This window comes from Lynx rufus, unplaced genomic scaffold, assembly GCF_022079265.1.
Source record: "Lynx rufus isolate CCGP_SWC_20201006 ecotype Redwood Valley unplaced genomic scaffold, mLynRuf1.p SCAF_28, whole genome shotgun sequence".
Taxonomy (NCBI): domain Eukaryota; kingdom Metazoa; phylum Chordata; class Mammalia; order Carnivora; family Felidae; genus Lynx; species Lynx rufus.
In genome coordinates this window covers 1366292-1391043 of record NW_025814843.1, presented here as the reverse complement: position 1 = coordinate 1391043, position 24752 = coordinate 1366292, and the positions used below count along the sequence as shown (strand labels likewise).

At 60.0% G+C, this 24752-nt stretch overlaps 2 protein-coding genes across 3 annotated transcripts in view; one reads left to right on the top strand and one right to left on the bottom strand.

Moving 5' to 3' along the window:
- The first annotated feature begins 763 nt into the window (after nucleotides 1–763).
- SREBF1 (sterol regulatory element binding transcription factor 1) lies at nucleotides 764–21981 on the top strand. 2 transcript variants are annotated; one of them, XM_047090089.1, is made up of 19 exons: nucleotides 764–1036; nucleotides 13735–14166; nucleotides 14571–14758; nucleotides 14844–14981; nucleotides 15063–15284; nucleotides 15956–16070; nucleotides 16292–16512; nucleotides 16774–16975; nucleotides 17106–17284; nucleotides 17567–17828; nucleotides 17912–18078; nucleotides 18266–18434; nucleotides 18854–18962; nucleotides 19258–19367; nucleotides 19469–19601; nucleotides 19782–19947; nucleotides 20405–20605; nucleotides 20695–20803; nucleotides 21173–21501. In XM_047090089.1, exons 1-19 carry the CDS (start codon nucleotides 946–948, stop codon nucleotides 21400–21402), a joined length of 3444 nt encoding a protein of 1147 aa, XP_046946045.1. In that variant the 5' UTR covers nucleotides 764–945; the 3' UTR covers nucleotides 21403–21501. The 2 variants fall into 2 exon arrangements, with proteins under 2 accessions (XP_046946045.1, XP_046946046.1); XM_047090090.1 differs by lacking the exon at nucleotides 20695–20803 and having other exon boundaries at nucleotides 21173–21981.
- A 626-nt stretch (nucleotides 21982–22607) lies between these two features.
- The window catches only part of RAI1 (retinoic acid induced 1), an 80797-nt gene continuing 78652 nt past the window's right edge, over nucleotides 22608–24752 (bottom strand). Inside the window, exons 4-5 of the mRNA XM_047090087.1 lie at nucleotides 24577–24626; nucleotides 22608–24125 (exon numbers count right to left, since the gene is read on the bottom strand). Coding sequence (XP_046946043.1) covers nucleotides 24111–24125; nucleotides 24577–24626 — 65 coding nt within the window. The 3' untranslated portion in view covers nucleotides 22608–24110. The remainder of the gene's footprint in view (nucleotides 24126–24576; nucleotides 24627–24752) is intronic.

The window sequence follows — 24752 nt, the reverse complement described above, 5'->3', positions numbered from 1 at the left end:
TTCCTGTGTTCCTGGTTACTGAGGCCAGCTCGCCTCCAGGGGCTGTACTGGGTCCACTGGCTCCCAAATCCCTGCCTGTACTGTCACCACAGCTGGATCTGGGAGGAAACCTGATTAAATCAGGAAGGGAAATTGTCTTTTCCAGGCTCCCTTTGGGCTATCCTCTTATCAGGAGACCAATCTGATCTAAGGAAACTGGGGGTGGGGGTTGCAGACTGATCTCACAGGCCCAGCCCCCTGCCCCCCCCTCCCCCCATGTAATCACTAACATCCCAACCAGCCTATGGAGAAGCAGCACCAAGCTCCAGTTCCAGCTGATGAAACTAAAGCACAGAGTTGGCAGGAGAGCTCACAGCAGGTCTTTACAGCTCGCTCTATCTTGGACAGATCTGTCTTGTTCTAAAGAGCCAAATCTAGGAAGTGAGACTTGTCCAGACCCCACAGCTCACCAGCCCCAAGTCAAGAGACATTTGGGACAGGCCCTATCCTGGAGTTTCCACCCAGACCCCTTGCTTGGTGTTGGAGAAACTGAGGCCCAGGGAGGGCCCATTGCCTGCCCGAGCGTCCCTGCAGCAGTGGGCCAGAGGCTGGATAGAATGAATGACTGGAGGGCACACTGATGGAGGGGCCGGTTGGAGGTAGGTTTTCGAGGCTGACCCGGTAGCCTGGTCCCGGCTCTCTCCAGGTAGGGTGGGGCCGGCTACCCTAGAGGGCGGGGCCTCCCGACAGGGCCCCGCCTCCGCCCCGCCCTCCCTGCGGAGCCACAGCGGGGGAACCCAGTTTCCGAGGAACTTTTCGCCGGCGCCCGGCCGCCACCGGGGCCAGGACAGGACGCGAACGCGCGCGGCGGCGGCAGCGGGTCGGGGCCGGCGGACGCGACACTCGCTGCGAAAGTCCGTACGCGGCGGCGGGCCCGGCGGGCCGCCCGGAGGAGGCAACTGCGCCATGGACGAGCCGCCCTTCAGCGAAGCGGCCTTGGAGCAGGCGCTGGCCGAGCCGTGCGAGCTGGACGCGGCGCTGCTGACCGACATCGAAGGTACGTCAAGGGCCGCTTGGGCTCCCCGGGAGCCGGGAGCTCAGGCGGCGACCGGCCTTTGTCTCCCCGGCCGGCGCGGGGCGCCGGCTCTGTACTGCTTGCGCGGGGCTTCCCCGCGTCTCTGGGCCGCGCGCTGTGGGCCTCCTTGTCCAGACCGCTCTGAGCGTCCCTGTGCCCGCCCTGGCGTCTCGGGCCACGCCTCGCCGGGTCTCTTGGAGGCTCAGGGCCGGGCACGTGCGCCTCTGAGCGTCCCGAGCCCCGCGCCGCGCAGCCCGTGAGTCCTCAGCCCAGTGTCGGCCGAGGCGGGAGCTTGAGACCTGGGCGTCGCCGAGGCCCCGCCCCTGCTCCAGCCTTGACGTCAGCTCAGGGTTACTCGCGGTCATTCCCTCCGGCCTGAGAGTTCAGCTCGGCTCAGAGCTCACGCGCATGCGCGCGGCGCTTCCTCCTGTCTCTCCTCCCTCTCCCCTCCACCCCGCCCCCGTCCGGTTCCCCTGGTCCTAGACGGGCATCGCTTCTGCACAAATTCATTCAACATTTACTGAATGCCAGGCTGTTTCCTAGGCATTGTGCGGAGGGGGGATTCCCAGGCCGGCCTGGGATCCTCCTTTTCTTGGGAGCACGTAAATCCACCAGAAAAACCGCAAACGGATATTTAGTTGCAAGCTGGGGTGGAGCAGGGGTGGGGTGAGACCTCATTGAGCAGACTTTTGAGCTGAGACTGAGAGTCAGCCCCGGGCCCTCCTGGAAAGGATGTTTTCCCAGCCGAGGGCGTGGCAAGGGCGAAGGCCCCGAGTTTGAGGAGTTAAGAGGAATGCACTGGAGGTGAGGTTGGGGCGGTTGATAAAAAGAGGATCCCCTGTGGGCTGGAGGGCGGACTAGGACTGAGGTTTACTCACATCTTTGAAAGCATCATTGTTTGCTTGACAGAGGAGGGGTTTGGGGACAGTGCGGCAGGTACCATTTGGGAGGCTGTGGCCCCACTTTGTAGATAGGGCAAACCACAGTCCCCAGCAGACTGCCCTCCGTGGTCGCTTCGCAGTTTCAGCAACACCGGCTAAATTGCGGTTGGTCGATGGGGAACCTGAGGCCAAGAGCACAGGACTCAAACCTTCCACAACCTAGACAGACATGTCCATGGAGCCCATGGCACCTGGGGTTACCAAAACAGGCACATCTAAGTCACCCACTCCTGTCTTACTGCAGCCTTGCATGGTAGCTCAGCTGGCTGTCAGCCTGGGGTCTTATCAGCTCCCCTTCCCCACGGGCCAGGCCAGGGGAGGGTCTGGGAGGAGACACCCCGATTGTGGGGCTTTTCCAAAGCAGGACTTGAATCCGGACACTACTCACTTACTTTGACGTCCTGCCCAAGCTCTCTCAACCTCTGTGCCTCAGTTTCCCACTCTGGATACAAATGCTTCTCTTCCTAGGGGAGTTGGGAGAATGGAATCAGGGCAGGTGTATCCACAACACAGGTCTGGCATAGACCTTTCTTATTGACTCATAGAAGCATTAGGTCCTGAGGCCCAAAGGCCAGGCCCTCCCAGCCACTGGTGGCTGGGGGCAATTAGGCATCAGCTCTACTCTGTGAGAGAAGGGGAAAACACTGGGGCCTCTTGCTGGTTGGGGCTTGACGTTTGTCTGCCACAGTAGATTTCTCAGCTTTTATCCAAACTTTCTGTCCCCCCCTGCCCCCCGCCCCCGCCAGTTACACAGAGGATCTCTTTGCATTATAGAAAAATTAGAAAGTGCAGGTGAGCAAAAATAAAAAAAAAACAACAACCAAAATCTTCCTTAAACCCATCACGCAGAGATAAGCTGTGTTAATTATGTGGGGGATTATTTTCTGTGTATGTCCATCTATATATATATATATATATTTGTTTTTGAATGGCTCTACACTTGTGATCTACTTTTTGAAAACATCATTGAGGTACAATTTACCTGTCGTAAGATTTACCCATTTTAAGTGTACAATAAGTTTTTACGTTGACCAAGTTGTGTTGACCATCACCAGTTAGTTGTGGAACATTTTCATCCCCTCTATTTACAACTGCTCCCTGGTCCACACCCAGCCTTCCACACCCAGCCCAGGCAACCGCTAATGTATACTTTTATAGAGAATAGGGTCCATTAGCTCACAGCAGGTTGTAACTTGCTTTGTTCCTGTATCTACAAGCCAGGCAGCAGTCAAGTTCCTTGGTTTATCTACTGGGTCCCTCATTGATGGACATCCAGGTTGTTCTGTTCTTATAAACTGTACTGCAGGGGACACCCCAGGCCAGTCTTTGCTTGGATGGATCCTCCTTTAGTTCTGTAGGCAGACGTTCTGGGAGGGGAATTTATAGTCAGAGACCAGGCCTACTTGTGAGGCTTTTACCCTGTCCTTGGAGAGAGGCAGATTCAGGGTCTAGAGAGATGTGACTTGGGTGTGGGAAAGGTACGGTCGCCAGGTCCCCTGAGATGACAGAAGGTTGAGAGGTAGGCCAGGCAGGCCTCGAGTGCCTGAAAGGGTAGATGGACTGAATCTCGGAGGCAGTGGGGAGCCCTGGAGGGGATTGGAGCAAGGCGTTGCCATGCCTGGGTTATATGTCGGAAGCTTCCTCTGGCCGCTGGAGTGGGGGAATCACAACACTAACTGAACACTTACTGTATCCCGGCACCTAGCTGACCATTGGGTCCCCCTGACAACCCTGAGTGCGGTAGACTTCAGATCTTCATCTTACAGATGAGTGAGTGCCTTGAGGCACACAGAGAGGTTAAGTGACTTGCCTGAGGTCACATAGCCAGAACCTGGCAGAACCAGGATTCAAACTCAGGCTGTGGACTCCAGAGGCCATGCTCTTAACTGCTGTACTCCTAAGAGTGGGGGTGGGAGTGGGAAGCAATAGAACAGGGAGTCCTGGAGGCTGCTCCATGTGGGGCTATGCTGGGGGCCTGGGAGTAGGTCAAAGAAGGGTCAGAGGCCACGCTATCACCTCCCTCTCCCAGCCCAGAGCAGCCTTGAGTCATGAGACGAGGACTGTCACCAGGCAAGGGGCCAAAGGCCTTGAGCTCCACCCAGCCCTGATGCCCGGCTTTGCCAAACCCTCTGTCCTGTGACGGGTTTGGGGGCGGAGCTGCCAGCATGAGCCCTTAGTTCTGTGGGTGAAGGCATTGCCTGGGCCCGGTACACCCCAACCTCCGGCGAGCTCCGTCTCCTCCCAGGGCCTCCTGTTCTGGCTCTGTGCTTTGGGGGTCCTTGTGGCAGTGGGTGGAGGCAACGGGAGAGCAGTCCTGTGCCATGTTTGGGATTAGTGTTAAGCCCCCGGCAGGTTTCACTTCTCTGATTAATTTCTCAGATCTTGTACATGCTTTTAAATGCCGGAGAGGCAAGTGGCCATGAGATTCCGGCAGGGGCCGGGCTGAGTAGTCACCCTGGGGGTGCTGGTTTATTTGAAGCCTTTGGTGGCACAGTTCATTCTCCTCTCTGCCCGGGTATCCCCACCTTCACTCTTTTTCATACCCCGGCAGTCCTCCCAGACAGGGTGGCCTTCCTGGATCTCACCCCTCCCCGCCCCAGCTCAGCACTGGCAGTGTTTTCTGGCGCTCTCCCGGCCCTGGGGTCCGTCAAGGTACCTGAATAAACCACAGGAGGGCCTGCCTTCTAGGTCTCAGCCCAGGCCTGTCTGGCTGTTTTCTGGCTCCAGGGCAGTCCTGGTGGAGAGAACACACATTGGGGGCCATTCTGCCACCCCCCTCCCCACCTCTCCCCATGTTATCTCACGCCCAGTTCTTCCCCCGGTCCCACCAAGAGGAAATACAGTGCAAGACTGCTTACTGTTCAGCTCTCAGCTCCGGGCATACAACTCCTCAGTCCCCAAACAGCGATGGCTCCCCAGTGCCCCCAAGATAAGGTTCCTTTGTCCCAGCATGGCGTTCCTGACCTGCAGGGCTTACCAGACCTGTCTCTTCGGGGGGATGGACAGAGGCATGCTGGGAGTAGGTTGAGGTGTCTGGGGGTTACCTCCTGTCCAACGTTCACTTCGCTGTGGACGCAAACATCCTGAGTGACCTGGTCAACCCCAGGCAGGGGTCACCGCCAGGCGGAGGACTGGGATCTGGACTTTGTCTGAACAACAGGTGCAGCTCAGTTGGTAATGGCAGCACTGACTGGCCAGAGGAAGTATTTCTGGCCTTGTCTCTTGCCAGCCGTCGGCCCTGTGGATGTGCCCTTTGATCCCCAGACCCGACCAGGATGGCATTCGTATGACACCTATGTCCCATGTGGCTACACAGAGGGGGTTGTGTGAGGGGAGGCAGGAGAGCCTTAGAGACAGATTTGGGGCTCCCACAGGGGGGGGATCTTCAAAAAAAATTTTTTTAATGTTTATTTTTTTGAGAGAGGGGGAGGGAGAGAGAGAGAGAGAGACATGCACGAGCAGGGGAGGCACAGAGAAAGAGGTAGAAAGAGAATCCCAAGCAGGCTCCGTCCTGCAAGCGCAGAGCCCGACACAGGGCTTGAACTCATGAGCCATGAGATCACGCATGACCTGAGCTGAAACCAAGTCAGAAGCTTAACCGACTGAGCCACCCAGGCGCCCCTAAAGGGGCGGGGTGGTCTTTGAGGCTGGCTCCAGGTGTGTGGTTCCCATGCTGAGTTTGGGAGGTGGCACAGGGAGAGTTTGTGTCCTGGAAAGGCCCACCCCCACATGGAACCCTGCTCAAGCTCACCCCCTCCCCCCGAGTGACGCTCCAGCTCTCTCCCAGCAAGCCTGTCCCTCCCAGTCACATGCCAGGCCTACCCCTCCTAGGGCTCTGGTGTTCCCACCAGATCACAGGGGTCTTCAAATTCAACCCCTGCTGTGTGACCATGAACAAGTGGCTTAACCTATCTGGCCTTCAGATTTTCCTCAGTGTACTAAGAATAATGATAGAAGCATCTTCTTGTGGGTGCCTGGGTGGCTCAGACTATTGATTTCAGCTCAGGTCATGATTCCAGGGGTCGTAGGATCGAGCCCCAGGTCCGGCTCCTCACTGTGCACAGAGCCTGCTTGAGATTCTTTCTCTCTTCCTTTGCCCCTGTACCCTTCTCACGTGATCTCTCTGTCTAAACGAACAAACAAACAAACAAACAAACAAACAAACAAACAGAAACCTTTTCTTGGAGTTGTGGGCAATCAGCCCGTTAGAGCTCAGCCCATTTAGAGCTCAGCCTCTAAATGAGCTCATTTAGATCAAGGGCTTACGTAGCACAGGACACATAGTAGGCCCTCAACCAATTTTCATCCTTTAGAGCACTTAACCAGGACCAGGCACCTAATATGTTTAGCTTATTATCCAAGGATCCTATGTTGGAAGTTTCTATGGGCTGTGGTTCCAAGTTCTGAGCACCCACCATTTTTGATTCTGGCTCTCTGCTTGGGAGACAAGGTGGGGCTGGGTAAAGTGGGGAGCCTCTCACCTCTCCCCCTGCCCGATCCCCAGGGGAGCAACACCCAGTCCTCAGCTACCATTAAAGATAAAGAGACTAGGGGCGCCTGGGTGGCTCAGTCAGTTAAATGTCTGACTCTTGATTTTGGCTCGGGTCGTGATCTCACGGCTTGTGAAAATGAGCCCTATGTCAGGCTCTGTGCTGACAGCCCTGAGCCTGCTTGGGATTCTCTCTCTCTCTCTCTCTCTCTCTCTCTCTCTCTCTCTCTGTCTCAAAACTAAATACACATTAAACAAAACAGCAGCATGTGGCCTTCGAACCAATACATCCTCTTCAGGTTGAAAACAGGCTGCAGGGAAACAACCCAAAAGGGGGAAATAGATGTACGGCACTACTATTTAGACAGGGGACAGCTGCTCAGCGGTAGGGGACTGCCCCCAAACTGCCACTGTCTCGGGCCCTGGGTTGGTTTTCAGCTGCCAAAATGAGGAGTAGGTGCCCCAAGCATTCACCTATGACAAGATGTCTGAATTGGTGCTTCCTTGCACCTGGTATAGTGGCCATCTTCCGGGTCACGTTCAGGGTTGTTTGGTGTGTGCAGTTGGGAACTAGCGTGTGGAGTGACACAGAGGAGGGAAGAATCTGAGAAGGTGACATCAGATCGCGTTTTGAAAGAGGAGCAGTAGTTTGCTAGGTAGACAAAGGCTACCGGGAAGGGCATTCCTGGCAGAGGGAACAGCCTGGGCGAATGCATGGTAGCCCCGAATAGCATGGCGTGTTCGGAAAGCAGACGGGGCAAGTGAGGCAGGGAGAGAGCCCTGTGGCCGGAGACCGGCAGCGGGACGGTGGCTGGCTGGCTGTACAAACCTCTGATTCTCGTCCCCCCTGTGCTCAGCCCTGTGCTGAGTGATGCCAGGGTTCGGGCCCTCCCAGGCAAGGCCCGGCCACTAATGGTGGTCAGGAAGGCCTCCGGGAAGGGGCAGTGCCAGAGCTGAGCCTTACTGAGCTTTGTGCTGCCTCCTCTTCCGTTCTTGCACACCACACACACCTCCTGACCGGATACAAGTGCTGCCAGCAGGTTGGGGCAGAGCCAGGCTGGAGCGAGGGCCCTCTCCTGTCTCTGGCAGGCTGGAGCTGACCAGTGTGGACTCTGGGGTTGGTGGACCTGTGTCTGAGTCCCAGATTCTCTCCTTGGCAGAGGCAGCCACTTGGACACACGGCCTCTCTCTGAGCCTTAGTTTCCTGGTCCATCTCGAGGGCCCATGCCCAGGTATGCTGGGGCTGCAGCCATGGGCCCATCCTCTTCCAGGAAGAGCCAGCACACATTTGCACCCCCAGGCAGCCCTGAGTGCACAAAGGACAGTCTGTCCCCGTTGCATCCATGACCAGCCGAGGTCGTGCAAACCTGCTGACCTGAATCCTCAGGAGGATCAAGGAGGTACTGGTAGGAGCAGCAGGAATGAATGGCAGGCAGAGCGTAGCCCTGGCTTCCCAGAATGTTCGGCGAGTGTCCCATCCCCGCCTCGTGCCCTTCAAGCAGGCAGAGGTGGAATGCTGCGGGCGTCCTATAAGCCCTGTCCCATGTCCTCTCCTGTGACGGTGCGGCTTTATATCCTTCACTGTTCCTCAGAGTTGTGCAACTTTGTGATCTGCATTACACGGGACAGTTTGCAAATCCTTTTCCTGCCCATTTCCTGGAGAATTGGTGTCCTTGGCTCAGGCAACAGACAGCCTGGAATCTCAGCTTCCTGGCTGCCTCCCTGAACTCTGTCCCCTCTTTGCTCCCTTTGCTCTGGCCTCCTTGCTGTCTCAGCATCATCACACCAAGCTTGTGTCTACCTCAGGGCCTTTGTACTTGCTGTTCCTTCTGCTCCGGACATTCTTCCTCCCTCCTGGCCTCTTTCATTCAGGCCTCTACTCAGATGTTACCTCCTCAGAGAGGCTTGCTGATCACATGTGTAGCGGCCCCTCGCACTGTCTTTATGTGGCCTCTGTTTCTTCATGGTGCCCGTCACCATCTGTACCCACAATTCCTCCATGTATTTGCAGACTGTCGGTCACTGGAACATAAGTTCCACGAGGGAAGGCCTTTATGCTTTGTCCCTGTACCCTCAGTCCTGGCAAAGGCCCGACACACAGTAGACACTTAAGAAAAGGCAGTAGATATCGTCAGAGAGACGACTCTGGGCTTCACGGACCAGGCCATGTGAGGGAGGTGGTGAGCTCCCTATCTTAAGAGGCTTGCACACAGCGCTTGTTTGGGGTTCAAGGCCTCATGAAGGTTGGATGGGCTAGAGGCTTCTGTGATGATCAGATCTGGGCTCCTGCCAGTTGGTGGTATTGGGTCCTCCCAAGATTTCCATCATGGCCTCACAGAATAAACAGGCCAGAGAATAAAAGGCTGCCCCACATCTGCCTTCCAAAGGAGGTTTCAAGGTAGAACCAGGGAGGGAGAGGGGCTCAGGTTTCCTGTTGGGCCCTGCTACAATCAGGGCAGGACTGGAGAAAGGAGAGGAAAAGGGAGGAATCCAGGCTTGGGGAGGAGGTGAGGAATGTGAAAGATTGGAGGGGGTGCGAGATGGGCCCACTGAGGCTCAGAGTCTATGCCTCCTTTTCTTCCTTGTGTTCAAGGACATGGACCTTCGGGCCTTCTGAGTCTCTCTCTATGCCGGAAGCCTAGTGTTCAGCTCACTGGAGAAGGGTCCACCACTTGGGAGCCATGGCCAGCTTTTTGGGGCCTGCTGTCTTGGGCACTTCTCTTGCCTCGCCCTAGTCCCAGCCCAATTTACTCTGCGTAAAACAATCTTCATTAGATGGTCACGGAGCTCTGACTTGAATGTTCCAAGTAATGGGCAACTCACTACCTGCCTTAACAGTTCTAGACCATTTTATTTGCTGCAGAGGGACTAACGTTTATTGAGATCTTGCTGAATGCTGGGTGTTTCATACACTTGCTCTCTTATTATTTTTTTTTTCATTTTTTTTAGTGAACCTACAATGTTATATTAATTTCAGGTGTACCATATAGTGATTCAGCAATTCTATACATTACTCAGTGCTCATCATGATAAGTGTGCTCTTAATCCCTGCCACGTCCTTCATCCATCCCCACCCCCACCCTCCTCCCCTCTGGTAACCACCAGTTAGTTCTCTGTAGTTAAGAGTCTCTTTTTTGCTTTGTCTTTTTTCTCTTTGGTTTTTTAAATTCCACATATGAGTGAAAGCGTATGGTATTTGTTTTTCTCAGACTGACTTCTTTCATTTAGCATCACACTCTCCAGCTCCATCCATGTCGTTGCAAATGGCAGTAGTTCATTCTTTTTGATGGCCGAGTAATATTCCATTGTATATATTCATTTTTCTTTCAGCTGTTGATGAGCACTTGGGCTGCTTCCATAATTTGGCTTTTGTAAATGCTGCAGTAAATATGCTTGCTCTTCTAGAACCCCACCCCTGTCACCTCTGGAGACCAGGGGTGGGGGCTCAGAGAAGGGGAGTGACCTGCCTGGGATTACATGGCAGGTGAGGCACAGAGGGAAGGCCCGCCCCGTTGGCCGTATGGGGAAGAGGTAGGCTGTAGGGCTTGCTCTCAAATTTACCCCCCCCCCTTAGCTCTGGCACCCAGCTTCTGCTGGAATTGGCGGGCACGTTCAGCTCCAGGGGAGAGTGAGATGGGGGGCTGTTCAGGCCGTGAGTTCGGGGAAAGGCTGGCCCCTCATATGCCACCAGATGCCTTGTGACACGCAGGCCCTCTTTCCCGCTGCATCTTAGTTTAGACCGTGTCCTCTGCCCCATGGCCGGCGCCCCCTCTCAAGAGACTTTCCTGACTCCTGCTACCCTCAGGGGGGCATTCGGTGACCATTCTCCCTCCTACCTCCTCAGGATGGAATGGGGGCAGCGCACAAAGATGTGGGAAATGGAAAACAAAAAGGCATGAAACTGTGGAGAAGGGAAGAGAAGGATGAGACAGGAAGTGGGTGTCCCAGGCCTGACACCCTCAGGGCTGGCCCTGGCCCTGGCCCTGGCCCTGGCCCTGGCCCTGGCCCTGCCCTGAAAAGTTTCAGGCCAGTATTTACTTGTCGGTCCTGCCACATTCTGGGCTCAAAAACTGGGGAACGTGGTAAGGAAGAACAGAGCCGTGAGGGTCTGCTTTTGAAACTTGTGCGTTGAATTCAGGCCTTGGTGTCTAACCTGTCTTTAGTCTTTCCAGCAGCAATGCTTTGGATGAGGTCACAGTCTTTCCAGCAGCAATGCTTTGTTTTGTTTTTGGGGGGGGGGGTGAGAGAGGGTGTGAACACCCATAAGCTGAGGAGAGAGGGAGGTGGAGGTGCTAGAGAATTTCCTTATCCTTGGCACCCTCTCCGAAGCCGTGGAAAGATCTAGAAAGATCAGGAAGTAGATGTGTGTAAGGGAGATGGGGCTGAGTTTCCTTGTTTATAGGCTGGTGGAGAGGGAGAGAGACTGGGGGCAGGAGGGACTCCAGGCCTGAACACGCTGCTCACTCTGCCATGCCTGCCTGCCTGCCCAGGATTCAGCCACCCTCCAAGGCCGCAGGAGACAGAGACAGAGGAGGGGCAAGCCCCCGTGCTACAGTTGAAGGCTGGGGCAGGACTTGCTGGTGGTCTGTTTGGCCACAAAAGCCCAAACTGGCAACCTGGGCAGCTTGCCAGGCTCTGTTCATCTGTATGTGTGTCGAACTTTGACCTTACTCAGAAGGGGAGGCAGTCCTAGGTACGTCCTCAAAAGACCCCCAGAGCCTGTCACCCATGCCTTCTTTACCTTCTGCCCCAGGGATTAGGCTGCCTCTTGGGCTCCCAGGACCCTGCAGTGAATAAGTGAGTCAGGCTATACCTGGCGATTGCTGAGTGGGGGGGGGGGGGGGGGGGGTGAGACCTTGGGGGCCAGGGCAGACTTTGCTGACCTTCTTCCCTCCACCCCAAACCCAGATTTCTCTGCAAAAGGACATCTGTGCAGACAGACAGAGGACTCAGGTTCCAGTATTACCTGAATGAGTAGTTTGGGATAAGGGTCTTCCTTCCTCACTCTGGGCCTCAGTTTCCCGGCTGTGGCCAGTTATTAGTCATCCATGTGCTGGGGGATGGCCCAGGAAGGGAAGGTCCCCGCACCTAAGACCAGGCGGCCCTTGGCCTTACGTCAGCGCTTCTTGGTACTGAGCGCAGCACCCATTTTCTCCTTCACTTTTCTCATTAGAGGCCCAAGGAGATGTGATCATCCCATTGTCTAGAGAAGCAAACTGAGGCCTAGGGGTGGGGAGCCGCCTAGAGTGTCAGCGATTTCCAAAGAGTGTTGGGGCATCCCTTCCGGGGGCCTCCCGGTCCCGAGCCCACTCCGCGGCGCTTCGATGTGGTCGGAGCTGGGGCCTTAAAGGGGCCGGTGACCGCCAGTAACCCCGGCGGGTGTCGGCGCCGAATGGGTTAAGGGCCCGCGCCCGCGAGTAACCCCGGCCCCATTCAGTGCCGCGGGGTGAAACCCGAGCCCTAGCCGCCGTCGGGGGTGGGGCGGGGGCAGGGGCAGGGCCCTAGTGAGGCAGTGGCGCGGTCGCTGATTGGCCGCGCGCGCTCACCCCATGCCCGGCCCGCGGCCCCGGGGGGGGCGGAGCCGGCGGGGGCGGGGCGAGGCGGGGGGCGGGGCGCTCGGCGGGCTTTAAAGCGCGGCGGAGCCCTGACAGGTGGTCTGCGGTGCGCGGAGACCGGCAGGCCAGCCGCCGGGGCGCCCCGAAGGGGCGGCGGGCGCGGGCCGCGGAGCCATGGATTGCACGTTCGAAGGTATTTTTTGGAGGACCCCCCCCACCCCTTTATCACAGAGCCTCCACCTCCGCTGCGGGGTCACCACCCCTGGTTCCCTCAGAGGGGGGCGTGTGTATGCCGTGGCTGTGGAGCTCCCAATAGGAAGAGCCAGTTCCTGAGGGGGCGGAGTGCCAGTTCCCGGCTCTCCCTGGAGTTGGTGGGCCACCCCCACCCCCCCCCATTATTTACCCCCACCCAGGCGTTTGGAGTGAGAGGGTGGCTTTCCCAAGTCCTCCAGGGAGGAGTCCTGCTGTCCCATCTCCCAGCACCCCCCACCCCGCTCCCGTGAGTCAAATCTGGGATCCCAGACCTGGATTCAATTTTCCTTTCAGGGCCTCGGTTTCACCATCTGTCAGAGGGGCTCATGAGAGCTGGGGTGAGGGATGGAAAGCCCCGCAAGTGACAGTGCTGTATGCGTTTCCCACCTGCATCAACCCCCCCCCCCCGCGGACCCATGGGGTGTTTCCATTGGAGGACCCAGGGAGACTGAGCCCGGCACCCCCGTCTCATGCTGCTGCAGCCCATAAGGAGGTCCCCTCCCTGCCTGGGCACCTGTCAGTAGGAAGGAGGCAGGCAACAGTGAGTCCCACGGGGGGCCAGCTTCCTGTCCCGCAAAACCTTGGGGCAGCCCTGCCGTGAAGGGCTTCATCTTTTCTTGTTGTACAGACGAGGAAACTGAGGCCCCGTGAGAGGAGGCTGTTGGCCCAGGCCAACAGTGGCGAGCAGGGCCGGGAGCTCAGGCTGGGGACCTCGGGCGCCCGCGGGGGTCCCAGGGCTGTGCTCGTGGGTCCTGCAGAGCACTTTAGCCCAGTGGGTGGCTGCCCCTGCTGGGTTAGAGGGCCCCGGGCCAGCACAGCCAGGCAGCTAGTCTCCCGCCAGCTGGGGGAGAGGCTGGGGCAAGTGGCGGGGAGTGTGTCCCAGTCTGTACGAGGAGGAAGGAGTCAGGACAGACAGCATTCGCTTTTATAGAGGAGAAACTGAATGGCCTGGTCTCGAGGCTGCTTGGCTGCAGGGTCGGTCTGGGCTTGCGCCCAGAACACGCAGGGACACACTGCTTGGCACACACGTGGCCAGCGGCTGGCTCAGCCCCAAGCCTCGGCCTGTTCCACAGAGGAATGGGTTGGTGATGGCAGCCCTGACGTCCGCAGTCCTGGGCCTAAGCCCCAATTCTGCCTCAGCGTAGGTGTGGGGCAAGTGAATGGGCCTCGTGGGACCGGGTCCCTCCAGGGCTGTGACCTTGTCCGGTTGTTGCAAGGACTGTTGGATACATACGAAGCACCAGGCATTGCTTCAGGTGTCACAGGTGCCCAAGCAATGGCTGTGTGTCTGGGGGCACGGGCTTATGTGGGTGGCTTTCTATTTCTGCATCATTGCTCCACACGTACAGCTGTGTGGACAAGAGGCAGGGAGTGTATGATGCCCTGTACAGGGGCCAGCCCCTGCCCTGCTGTCACTCACACAGCCTCTTCTCCTTTCTCCAGACATGCTTCAGCTCATCAACAACCAAGACAGCGACTTCCCGGGCCTGTTCGACCCACCCTATGCTGGCGGTGGGGCAGGGGGCACAGACCCTGCCAGTCCTGATGCCAGCTCCCCGGGCAGCTTGTCTCCATCTCCTGCCACCATGAGCTCCCCACTCGAAGGCTTCCTGGGGGGACCCAAGGCGACACCTCCACCCTTGTCCCCTCCCCAGCCTGCACCCACCTCATTGAAGATGTACCCGTCTGTGCCTGCCTTCTCCCCTGGGCCTGGTATCAAGGAGGAGCCATTGCCGCTGACTATCCTGCAGCCCCCAACCCCGCAGCCCCTGCCGGGGCCCCTCTTGCCCCAGAGCTTTCCGGCCCCAGCCCCACCGCAGTTCAGCTCTGCCCCTGTGTTGGGCTATCCCAGCCCCACTGGAGGCTTCTCCACAGGTAAGGGGGGGGAGGGGCCTGGGGGGCGGGGACAGCAGGAGCACAGAGAGGAAGGTCTGCTGCGGTCTCGGGAGAGGAATTGGCAGACTTTAGACATTGGGCCTCTGCTCTAGTGCCTCAGACACCCCGGTACTAGCAGTCCTTGTGTTCTTGTTATTGTGGGGTGAAGCATTGCCTCCCACTCTGCCGGGGTGTCCACATCCACGCCATCCTTCCAAAGACAAACGCCCGCCAGGAAAGCCTGTACATCTGCATTCGAGCTCTAGGCATGGGTTGTCCCCATTGGAAATAGGCCCCGGGGGGTGATGATTCATCCAAGGCCGTAGGGTGATAGGGCCCTGAAAGGTAGGTTGAAAGTGGGTTAGGGCAGCCTGTGCCCGCAGCCCCAGCCTTTATCTCTGCAGGGACCCCTCCAGGGAACACCCCGCAGCCGCTGCCTGGCCTGCCACTGGCTTCCCTGCCAGGGGTCCCGCCCGTCTCCTTGTACACCCAGGTTCAGAATGCGGCCCCCCAGCAGCTGTTGACAGCCACGGCCACCCCCACAGCAGCCCCTGGAACAACCACCGTGACCTCGCAGATCCAGCAGGTCCCGGTGAGGAGGGCTGGCCGGGTGTCAGGGAGGTGGCAGCCCCTGGTTCAGACTCCCAGCTCTTGGCTGAGGCGTCCCCCTCTCCCAGGTCCTGCTGCAGCCCCACTTCATCAAGGCGGACTCTCTGCTTCTGACGACCATGAAAACAGACGTGGCGGCCACCGTGAAGACGGCGGGTATCAGCTCCCTGGCCCCTGGCACGGCTGTACAGACAGGGCCCTTGCAGGTCGGTGGCATGGGTGGGGCAGGAGGTCAAGGGGTCTGCGCATGTGCATGCCCGGCTGGTGACTCATACCGGCCCCTTTAGACCCTGGTGAGCGGAGGAACCATCCTGGCCACAGTGCCGCTGGTAGTGGACGCCGAGAAGCTGCCCATCAACCGGCTGGCAGCCGGCGGCAAGGCCCCGGGCTCGGCCCAGAGCCGTGGCGAGAAGCGCACAGCCCACAACGCGATTGAGAAACGCTACCGCTCCTCCATCAACGACAAAATCGTCGAGCTCAAGGACCTGGTGGTAGGCACTGAGGCGAAGGTACGGGCAGCAGTTTTCAGAGGCGCTCTCTGGGGTGACCCTGGGGAAGGAGGTGACCGGAAGGAAAAAGAAGGATTGAGACTGAGCCTGGGCCGTGGGCTTTAGCCTCCTTGGGCCTGGCCAGGGCCAGTGATTCAGCTGCACTTCATGGAGGGAGGCTCCCCTGTGTGCCGGGGGCTAATTTAGGTACTGGGGATATAGCAGCGAACAGACAGACAAAAACCCTGCTCTCTAGGAACAGACGTTCTAGGGGGGACGGGGGGTGACAAGAAACAGGATAAATAAGTAAGCGTTAGAGCACGCCATATGGGGGTAAGTACTGTGGAGGAAAATAAAGCAGGAAGAGGGATGGTGAGAGTTGCACATCTAAACCACCTCGCAAAGGTGACATTACATAAGCAAAGACCTGAAGGAAGTGAGGGAGTGAGGCATGAAAACGGTAATAATAATAGCAGTTAGCCAGACACTGTTGTGTGCATTTTACGTATTAATCTTGATGCCCATCCGGGGAGTTAGGTTCTCCTGGGGGAAGAGCATTCCGTGTAGAAGACATAGCAAATGCAAAGGGCCTGAGGCGGCGGTGTCGTAAAGCAGCGTCACCCACCTCGCTTAGGTGCCTACTTGCCAGGCCTGACTGGCTCCCTGTGCTGTCTCTCTCCTACCACCTGCAGCTGAATAAGTCTGCTGTCTTGCGCAAGGCCATCGATTATATCCGCTTCCTGCAACAGAGCAACCAGAAGCTCAAGCAGGAGAACCTGAGTCTCCGCACGGCTGCCCACAAAAGCAGTGAGTCCTGGCCTCACCCTTCCCTTGGCTCTGCCCACCTCCCCCGCCCCTGCCTGCCCCTTAAGCTCTAACCCTATAAGGGCCCTTAGCCCCTCCTTTGGCCCCAACTTGACCTTCAAGAGCTGGGCAACCTCCTAGTTCTCCTCTTCACAGGGCCCTAAGCTGACTTGGAGTGGGTATCCTAGCCTTCACCCCCAGCCCTGCTCCTTTCTGGCCCACAGAATCTCTGAAGGACCTGGTATCAGCCTGTGGCAGTGGAGGAAACACAGACGTGCCCATGGAGGGCATGAAGCCCGAGGTGGTGGACACGCTGAGCCCGCCACCCTCCGACGCCGGCTCGCCCTCTCAGAGCAGCCCCTTGTCCCTTGGTGGCAGGAGTAGTGGCAGTGGTGGCAGTGGCAGTGACTCAGAGCCCGACAGCCCAGTCTTTGAGGACAGCCAGGTAGGGTCCTGCCGTTCCCCACCCCCCCCCCGCCCCCCGCCCCCCGCCTGTCTCCCCGTGATAACATCTGAGCCCTAAGACTAGGTCAGGAAGAGGCCCCTAACATATCCCACCTCCCATTTTATAGACAGAAAAACCGAGGCCTGTAGTCATGTGAGGTCCCACAGTGAGTGTGGGTGGAGTGCTGAGCCCTTCTTCCTTGTTCCATCCTCTCTGGGCCACTCCCGCTCTGCCCTCCCTGACCTGCCCACCACCCCCCAGGTGAAGCCGGAGCAGCTGCTGTCCCCTCACGGCCGGGGCATGCTGGACCGTTCCCGCCTGGCCTTGTGCACACTCGTCTTCCTCTGTCTCTCCTGTAACCCCTTGGCCTCCCTGCTGGCCAGCCGGGGTCTCCCCACCCCCTCGGATGCCAGCAGCACCTACTACCGTCCTGGGCGCAGCGTGCTGGGCACTGAGGGCAGAGGTAGGACGGGCCAGCATGGGTATCTTTGGGTGAGAGGTGGGAAGGGATACTCGGGGGGACCCTAGGCCCGTGGAGCTGGGGCTCTGGGTTTCCAGGGAGCTGTGTCCCCCATCCTTCTGTCTGCCCCCAGATGGCCCTGGCTGGGCCCCCTGGCTGCTGCCCCCACTGGTCTGGCTGACCAATGGATTGCTGGTGCTGGTCTTCTTGGCGCTCCTCTTTGTCTACGGCGAGCCGGTCACACGGCCCCACTCAGGCCCCGCTGTGCACTTCTGGAGGCATCGCAAGCAGGCTGACCTGGATCTGGCCCGGGTAAGGGGTCAGATCCTGGAGGTGGGGTTGTGGGGACTGGGCGGGGCCGGGACTTGGGCAGCCCCCGGGAAAGTGCTGGGTGCCACTCCCCGTCCCTTCCCTGTCATGGTGAATCGGGCCCTGTCTTCCCCACTCCTGTCTAGCCTTCAGACTCCCATTGAGTGGGGGACACTAGGGTCATGGTGCACAGCCCAAGGTGGAAGGATCTTCAGAGCAGGAGGGGTATCGCGTGCTCAGATTCCCTGACACCCTTTTCCTTACCTGGCAAACCCTCATCCCCAGGGGGACTTTGCCCAGGCCGCCCAGCAGCTGTGGCTGGCCCTGCGGGCGCTGGGCCGGCCACTGCCCACCTCCCACCTGGACCTGGCCTGTAGCCTGCTCTGGAACCTCATCCGCCACCTGCTGCAACGGCTGTGGGTGGGCCGTTGGCTGGCAGGCCGGGCAGGGGGCCTGCAGAGGGACTGCGCCCTGCAGGCGGATGCCCGCACCAGCGCCCGAGACGCAGCGCTCGCCTTCCACAAGCTGCACCAGCTGCACACCATGGGTATGAAGGGTGGGGAGCCGGGCCTGAGGGGCTCCTGCCGCCCCTGCCCCACACCCCGGCCTCACGTCCTGCCCATTTTTCAGGGAAGTACACGGGCGGGCACCTGGCTGCCGTCAACCTGGCACTGAGTGCCCTGAACCTGGCGGAATGCGCGGGGGATGCCGTATCCCTGGCCACACTGGCTGAGATCTATGTGGCCGTCGCGCTGAGGGTCAAGACCAGTCTCCCGAGGGCCTTGCATTTTCTGACAGTGAGTGGGTGGCGGGCTGGTGGGGACAGGGCTGGGGGCCTGTCCCTGCAGCTCTGACCAGGGGCTGCACTGGAGGAGGCAGTTGGTCACGGGTGGGCTCCCGGGCCTAGCTCGGGTCTCGGGCCAAGGTCTGGTTTTGAGTCCCTGTCTGGGTCCAGTGTGACAGCCCAGCTCCCCTCCCCTACAGCGCTTCTTCCTGAGTAGTGCCCGCCAGGCCTGCCTGGCCCAGAGTGGCTCGGTGCCTCTTGCCATGCAGTGGCTGTGCCACCCTGTGGGCCACCGTTTCTTCGTGGATGGGGACTGGGCCGTGTGCAGTGCCCCGAGGGAGAGTCTGTACAGCTTGGCCGGCAACCCAGGTGCTCTCTCACTCCTGTGCCCATCCCCTGTCCTCCCACCTCTTCCTTTGTCCCCCGTGCCCATGACGCCCCCCGTGTGTCGTTGCTGTGGAGGCTGCAGGAACGGGAAGACTGGCTCTGTCTCAGTGGGGGCTCCTCAGAAGCAAAAAGGGAGACAGATTTGGGGGCAGGTGGTTGATTTGGGAGGTGATCCCAAGCAAGACCATTCATTGTGCAGTAAGGAGATCAGATGGAAGGGGACAGGCTGACAGAGGCACGTTATTAAGTAGACTACACTGGCCAAGGTGGGTCATCCTATCCAAGGACAGGGGTGGGAGCATTTATCTGTCCCACCTGCATGACCAGGAAAGAGCACTTGGTGGGGAGAGGTGGATGTGGGGGCCCTTCCTCCCACCCCGCTCACCCACTCCTCCCTGCAGTGGACCCCTTGGCCCAGGTGACTCAGCTCTTCCGCGAACACCTCTTGGAGCGAGCACTGAATTGTGTGGCTCAACCCAGTCCCAGCCCTGGATCAGCTGATGGGGACAGGTGAGGGGCCCTACGCTCCCCTGCAGGCAGGCGCCCTCCACGGTGAAGTCTGGGAGTGGCTACGTCCAGGGCCCCGTGTGGGTGGCCAGAGCTGGGCTGCTGTCCACCCGCTGGGTGGCCCCAGGCGCATCTCAGTTCCTCCCCGGGTCCGCTTCCACCCCGGCTTGGCAGGAAGAGATGGCCGCACGGTATAGCTAGCACATCAGGCTGTGCTCGGGTGGGAGGTGAGGAGGGCTGGGGCCTGCCCGGGCCCCCTGCCACCTGCGCTGACTGCCAGTCCTCTCTTCTGATGCAGGGAATTCTCAGACGCCCTTGGGTACCTGCAGCTGCTGAACAGCTGTTCTGATGCTGCCGGGGCCCCAGCCTGCAGCTTCTCCATCAGCTCCAGCATGGCCACCGCCACCGGTGAGCCCCCAGGCCCCTGCCCTGTGACTCCCAGCTCAGCTTCAGGTACAGTGTGGCTGAGTTGCGGGGAGCCTCCCCACCCACACCCCTGCTCCCTACAGGCACAGACCCCGTGGCCAAGTGGTGGGCCTCACTGACGGCCGTGGTGACCCACTGGCTGCGGCGCGACGAGGAGGCGGCCGAGCGGCTGTACCCGCTGGTGGAACACCTGCCCCGCGCCCTGCAGGAGTCCGAGTGAGTCCCGGCCGGAATCTCCCGGCCCCCCCCAGCACAGTGCTGCTCCCCCCAGCCTTTGTTCCGGGCCGTTGGGGTCACCGCCTTTTCTTCCCCGTGAAGCCACAACCAGGGCAGTGGGGAGCTTAGTGAGGGCCCGGGCCCGGTCTGACCATCAGTCCTCTGCCCTGGCCCCAACAGGAGACCCCTGCCCAGGGCGGCTCTGCACTCCTTCAAGGCTGCCCGGGCCGTCCTGGGCCGCAGGAAGGCAGAGTCTGGTCCGGCCAGCCTGGCCATCTGTGAGAAGGCCAGCGGGTACCTGCAGGACAGCCTGGCCACCACACCAGCTGGCGGCTCCATTGACAAGGTGAGGGTTGGTGCCGGGGGCCTCGCAGGTCTGGGGGGCGGTCGCCGCCTTTCCACTCCCCGGACGTTCTTCCTTGGGTTGCAGAAGACTGTGGGGTTAGCCTGACAGTACAGGACTTGAGGCCCGGCTCGCCTTGCTTTTCTGGCTGAGGCTTGGGCCCAGGGGAAAGTGGCCACCCCTCCGCCCCCGCCCTCAGTTTCCCCACCCCCAGGAGGAGGGGTAGGGTGAGTGGTCTGGCAGAGCCCTCTTTGGAGGCTGCCCCTGTGGCAGGCGGCAGGTGTGGGGGCCTGGAGAGGCGGGCGGCCCCGCGGTGCATTGCTGTTGCATTGCACGTGAGTGAGGCGGGTGCAGTGCCTCGGCAGTGCAGCCCGGAGCCGGCCCCTGGCACCGCGGGCCCCCACCCTTCCCCTCCGAGAGCCGGAGCCCCCCTGACCCCTGCCCTGCCCACCACCCCCAGGCCATGCAGCTGCTCCTGTGTGACTTGCTCCTTGTGGCACGAACTAGCCTGTGGCGGCGGCAGCAGCCGCCCGCGCCCACCCAGGCCTCGCAGGGCCCCGGCACTGGGGCCCAGGCCTCCGCCCTCGAACTGCGTGGCTTCCAGCGGGACCTGAGCGGCCTGAGGCGCCTGGCGCAGAGCTTCCGGCCTGCCATGCGGAGGGTGAGTGCCCACGGGGCCACGAAGCAGCAGGTGCGGGGAGAGCCGGGGCCTGGCCTGAACCCCGACTCCCCCGGCCTCCTCGTGCCCAGGTGTTCCTACACGAGGCCACGGCCCGGCTAATGGCAGGGGCCAGCCCCACGCGGACACACCAGCTCCTGGACCGCAGTCTGAGGAGGAGGACGGGCCCCTGCGGCAAAGGTGAGAGGGGCACCGCCCTGGTAGGGGGCGGGTCCTGGCCCCGCCTCCCCTCCCCTCCCCTCCCCGCCCAGGGGTGTGATGGATGCGGAGGGAGACTGGGTAAGAGAGGCAGAGACCAAGGGACTTAGTGGTGCTTGCCTGATGGCGATGTCCTACCTGTCAAATGCACCGGGGGCCACCGTCCTCCGTGGGATGGACGACTGTGCACGCCTCTCTGAGTCAGTGGCACGGGACAGGCCCTGGGGAGGGGTCTGAGGCTCCACTCGGTGCGCCTCGAGGCGCGCGGGGAGGGCGGCCAGTGGGGCGCGGACAGGCCCCGAGATCCCACCCGGCACGGCCCTGCCCCTGACGCGCGTGCGGTGTGCGCAGGCGCGGCGGCAGAGCTGGAACCGCGGCCCACGCGGAGGGAGCACGCCGAGGCCTTGTTACTGGCCTCCTGCTACCTGCCCCCCGGCTTCCTGTCGGCTCCAGGGCAGCGCGTGGGCATGCTGGCCGAGGCGGCGCGCACGCTCGAGAAGCTCGGCGATCGCCGCCTGCTGCACGACTGCCAGCAAATGCTCATGCGCCTGGGCGGCGGGACCACCGTCACCTCCAGCTAGACCCCTCGCCGGCGGCCCCAGCGCCCCGGTATCCTTCGGCCTGTGTGCGGGACGGAGCCTCGACGGCCAAAGGCAGCGACAGAGACGGTCCACCCACGGACGGCACTGTCTCCTGGGGGGGGGGGGATGGAGATGGGAGGCACTCAGGTGCTTTTGCTGCCTCTTGACCTGGGAGGCCGGAGGGGGCGCGAGCCCACCACCCCGACTGCGCCCCAACCGAAGAGGGAAGAGCGGCGGCCAGCATGGTGCTGACCTCTGGTGGCCGATCGGGGGATTGCAGGGGCCTGGCCGGCCGATGTCACCTCCTGGCTCTGTAGGCACCCGGTGGCTTTTCCCCCCTTCTGTCTCAGAGAGGGGTACATTTCACTGAGCTGAGGGGGGCTGACTTGGCTTTCCCAGCCAGCAAGGGGGCCCTACTCCAAGGCGCCTCTCTCCCTTCTGGAGAGACTTGTACATAGTGTAGATCAGGCGCACCAGCCTCCTGGCCTCTGAGGCTCAAGTGTTACTTTGCCTTTTGCAAACTTTATTTTCATAGGTGAGAAGTTTTGTACAGAGAATAAAAAATGAAATTATTTATAATCCGGGTTTTGTTCTTTGGGGGCGGAAGGTGTGCGCTTTTGCGGATAGAAGAGCCAGAGGGGGTCCTTTGGGTCTCCCCTCCCCACCCGCTTCCTGCCCTAGACCCAGGCAAAGGTTTCCCACTCTTATCCGCCATAAGGGACTAAAGTTTTCCCTTCGATGTGGGAGGCCTGTGGGTACGACCTCTAGGCGACCTGGATCCCTCCAATTTGTGAGCCACACGTTTGGACTGTATCAACCCTTAATCCTTAAGAGCTGTTCTGGTTTCAGCTGCCCCTTCCCACATCCTTACTTCTACCCCTATCAGCTCTCGGGGGACATGAGAGGACGCCATGTCCTTAAGGACCTACTGTGATAGGAACTACAGACTGGTATCCCTGTTTGGGGTGTGCGTCTCCCCTCCCCCACCCGTCCCCATTTCTCTGTCTCTTGCACTTGGGGGAGTTTTGCACCCCTATGGCAACCCTAGAGCCCGAGGCCGCCTGGAGTGTGGGTGCGTGGGCGGGTGCCCTCCCAGCAGAACCGGTCAGATCCTTGACGGTCATCCATTTGTGCCCCACTAAGCCTTCCTCTCCATCCCCACCCCCCCACCTAAAGCCTGGCCCCCTCTCCCAGCGGAATCTGGTTAGAATCCACGGGCTGCAGACTTCCAAAACAATCGTTGTATCTTTATTGACTTTTTTTTTTTTCTGAATGCAATGACTGTTTTTTACTCTTAAGGAAAATAAACATCTTTTAGAAACAGCTCGATACACACAATCTTCAGTGTGAAGCAATATACTAATAAGAACACTAGTCGTCTTAACATTTACAGTCTTCATATATATTATATATATGTATATGTATACATATATATACACTATATAACGAGGCCAGATATAATACACACGTTTACCATTTTACAGTCATATGTACAGGAAGTTGCTAGGGCGGCCCCAGTCTGGGGGCTGCATCAGGCCTATCGAAGCGTGGACAGAGCTGAGGACACGGACGGACAGGCGGACGGACTGGCGGGGACTGGCTTGGGCCGGTGGTGGCTGCGCGGGGAAGGGGGGCGTCGCCGTAGCCCCCTTCCTGGCAAGGGCCCCGTGCTGAGGGACGCACGACGCAGGGCGGCGGCGACACACGGGAGAAGCGAGCATGTTCCCAACATATATACATTCTATGTAACATATATATAGAGGGGTACACAGGTTTGTACACGAATCTAGCGCTGTCTCTGCTCCCGTGCCGAGTGGGCGCTGCTGTCCCTGGAGACGGGTGGTCGTGCAGAGGGACGATCACGCATTCGCCGGAGGTGCGCTCTGGTCACCACTCCTTTCCTTTGCGTTCCCAGGTCGCGCTCCAGGGGTGGGGCAGAGGGCTGGAAAGGGGACGAACAGAAGCCAAAGGGGTGCCCCAGTCCCACCCACACCCGGGGAGCCCGCATCCCCTGAGCATGAGTCCCGGACTCCCCTGGCTCTGCCCAAACCGCACGAAAAGTTTTGGCCAAGGCTGGGTGGGTGGGAAGGGCTCTAGGACGCAATTCGAAAGGTTCCTTCCAAAGCCTTCGGCCTCCTCCCCCGCCGGCCTAGTCCTCTCCGGAAAGGTTTCGGCTCCCTCCCCACCCCACCCGGCCTCGGAGCCCGGAGCCGCCCTTGGCCACTTCCTGGGCCCTTTGGACCCCCACTCCCACCCCCAGGGCGCCCAGCTGCAAGCCGCGACCGGCTGCGGTGGCGGCAGCACCCACGTGGAATGTGTGCCACGTCGTCTTGGAACTACCAGGGGAGAAGCGTGTCCCCAGGCTAAAGGGGTCTCCAATCCCCGCCGGAACCTGGGTGCCTCAAGGAGTCTGGCCGCTCCACGGGCTCCCTCTCTCCAAGCCTGGCCCGGGGGGGGGGTGCGGGCGGGAACGCCCAGTGTTGTCTTGTTCCGGAAGCAGGCGGCTCCGGAACGTGTTTTCTTCCCAACCCGGGACCGCAAGTTTCAGCCCTAGGGGCCAGATCCAAGATCCGGAATCCGGATCAAGGATCGGCTCTGGACCCGCGCTGGGAGCAGCTCAAAGGCCCGGGGGCTGCGCAGGCGGCTCCTCTCCTTCGGCGGCGGGCGGGCAGGCGGGCTTCGGCGGCTTCTCCCGCCGTTGGGGTGGATTACAACGGCAGCCTCTGCAGGGGAAGAGACGCCAAAGCGCCCGTTATTGCCGGTGGCGGACCAGCGCCGGGAGCGAATTCCTCCCAGCCCCGCCCCTCCCCACGACCCCGCCCCCGCGTGAGGCTCCACCCCTGCCCGCGCCGCCAGCCCCGGGCTCGAGTATCGTTGGAGGCAGCGGAGCCTCACCTTAGGCCTGAACTTTCCTCTCCCCGCACCCTGCCACCTTCACCTCCGTGCCCGTCGTCCCGTGCCCCTGTCTGCCCTTACTGGCCCCCACCTCGGACGGCCCCCTCCTTCAGGACCTGCCTCGTTAGAAGGCGGCCTGACTAGCGCGTGCCAACCTGCCCCAAAGGCTGCGGATAAACCAGGAATAATGAAGTTTTGGAGACGGGCAGGTGGGGGCTGGGCCCTGCTGAGGCTCCGCAGGGCAGGGGGTGGGGAGAGGGAAGGCCTGTGGTCACCTACCTTATGTTTGGGACACTTCAAAGAAAAGTTCTCTTCGATGAATATGCAACCTGCCACCAAAGAGAAGTATAGGTGGTTAGGATGGCGGCAGGAGTCTTCAGGGGGCCAGGCGGGGAGGGGGGCCCAGCGCCCACGAGACCCTAGGCTACAGGGCTTTTTGCAAAAAGCAAAGCAGC

What these genes read in the sequence shown, in the direction of transcription:
- SREBF1 (XM_047090090.1), top strand. Translation starts at nt 946, where the DNA reads ATGGACGAGCCGCCCTTCAGCGAAGCGGCCTTGGAGCAGGCGCTGGCC. An exon ending in CGCAGATCCAGCAGGTCCCG is followed by an intron (nt 14,759 to 14,843) that starts GTGAGGAGGGCT and finishes CCCCTCTCCCAG; the next exon opens with GTCCTGCTGCAGCCCCACTT. An exon ending in CAGCATGGCCACCGCCACCG is followed by an intron (nt 19,368 to 19,468) that starts GTGAGCCCCCAG and finishes TGCTCCCTACAG; the next exon opens with GCACAGACCCCGTGGCCAAG.